The sequence below is a fragment of the Apis dorsata genome, unplaced genomic scaffold (assembly GCF_000469605.1).
Source record: "Apis dorsata unplaced genomic scaffold, Apis dorsata 1.3 scaffold_665, whole genome shotgun sequence".
In the NCBI taxonomy this organism is placed as follows: Eukaryota; Metazoa; Arthropoda; class Insecta; order Hymenoptera; family Apidae; genus Apis; species Apis dorsata.
Genome location: NW_006263851.1, coordinates 31,962 through 33,085, shown reverse-complemented (window position 1 = coordinate 33,085; position 1,124 = coordinate 31,962). Strand labels below are relative to the sequence as shown.

At 37.0% G+C, this 1,124-nt stretch overlaps 1 protein-coding gene across 1 annotated transcript in view; it reads left to right on the top strand.

The window, feature by feature from the left end:
* LOC102678945 (sodium/potassium-transporting ATPase subunit alpha-like) overlaps nt 1-1,124 on the top strand; it is an 8,238-nt gene that overhangs the window by 3,794 nt on the left and 3,320 nt on the right. The window contains exons 5-6 of the mRNA XM_006622099.2: nt 504-773; nt 889-1,121. Coding sequence (XP_006622162.1) covers nt 504-773; nt 889-1,121 — 503 coding nt within the window. The remainder of the gene's footprint in view (nt 1-503; nt 774-888; nt 1,122-1,124) is intronic.

Here is a 1,124-nt window from a genome sequence, read left to right as displayed (position 1 = left end):
TTCGTTCGCTGTATCGATATATATATATATATATATATAAATATATATATATTTTTCTTCTTCTTTTACTTGCTTCCATTTTTTTTTTCAATTCAAATAAATAAATTTTTTCATTCGCAATATCGAAAGTTTTGATATACCATATTTGTATATATATTTTTTATTCAAATTTTTTTTCTAATTCAAATAAATAAATTTCTTTATTCCTTATTTAAGGGATTCTATTTAATAGCGTTTTTTTTTTCAATTTTTATATAAATTTTCTTCGCAATTTTTTAATTCTGATATATATATATTTTTTTTCTTCAAATATAATCTTTGCATACAAAGTAATAAAAATACTAACGTTTAACTTTTTATTCGCTTCCATTTTTTTTTCTAATTCAAATAAATAAATTCCTTCGTTCGAGAGTCTCGATACACGCTATATATATATTTCAAATATTATATAATACGATGAAGCAATTATTCTTTTTACATAAAATCGATATAATTGTGGCAAGGTTCGGCACATGTGGTACAGCGGCCAGTTGAGGGAGGTGATGATCTCGGACACGTGGAGGAAATATATTCGCGATGTTGGATTTAATAACTTGGCCAGGGTTGCGAGCCTGTGCAATCGGGCCGAGTGGGAGCCTTTGCCCGAGGGTATACCGAAACCGCCTATAGCCAAGAGGAAGATTTTAGGCGACGCTTCGGACGCAGCTTTGTTGAAATGCATGGAGGTGCTTGTGAAGGGTGGCGCGGAATCTTACAGGAGAGTCTGCAAAAAGGTATGTGCAAGGTATCTCTTTTGCCCATATTTGATTGGTAGATGATACGAAACGAAAAATTTCTCCTTAATATTCGTTCGATTCGCCTCTCTCCCCTCCTCCTGAATATATGTAGATGTTCGAGATACCGTTCAACTCGACGGACAAATTCCAAGCGAACGTTTATCTGTGCGGGAAGAAGCACATTGTTTTCTTGAAGGGGGCGCCGGAAAGAGTTTTGGAACGGTGCTCGACGGTGGCGTTCAACAACGAAACGAGGAAGCTCGACGACGAGATCAAGGAGGCGTACACCGAGTCCTGCTACGTCCTCGCCAACAACGGAGAGCGCGTCCTCGGTTTCGCCGACCTCGA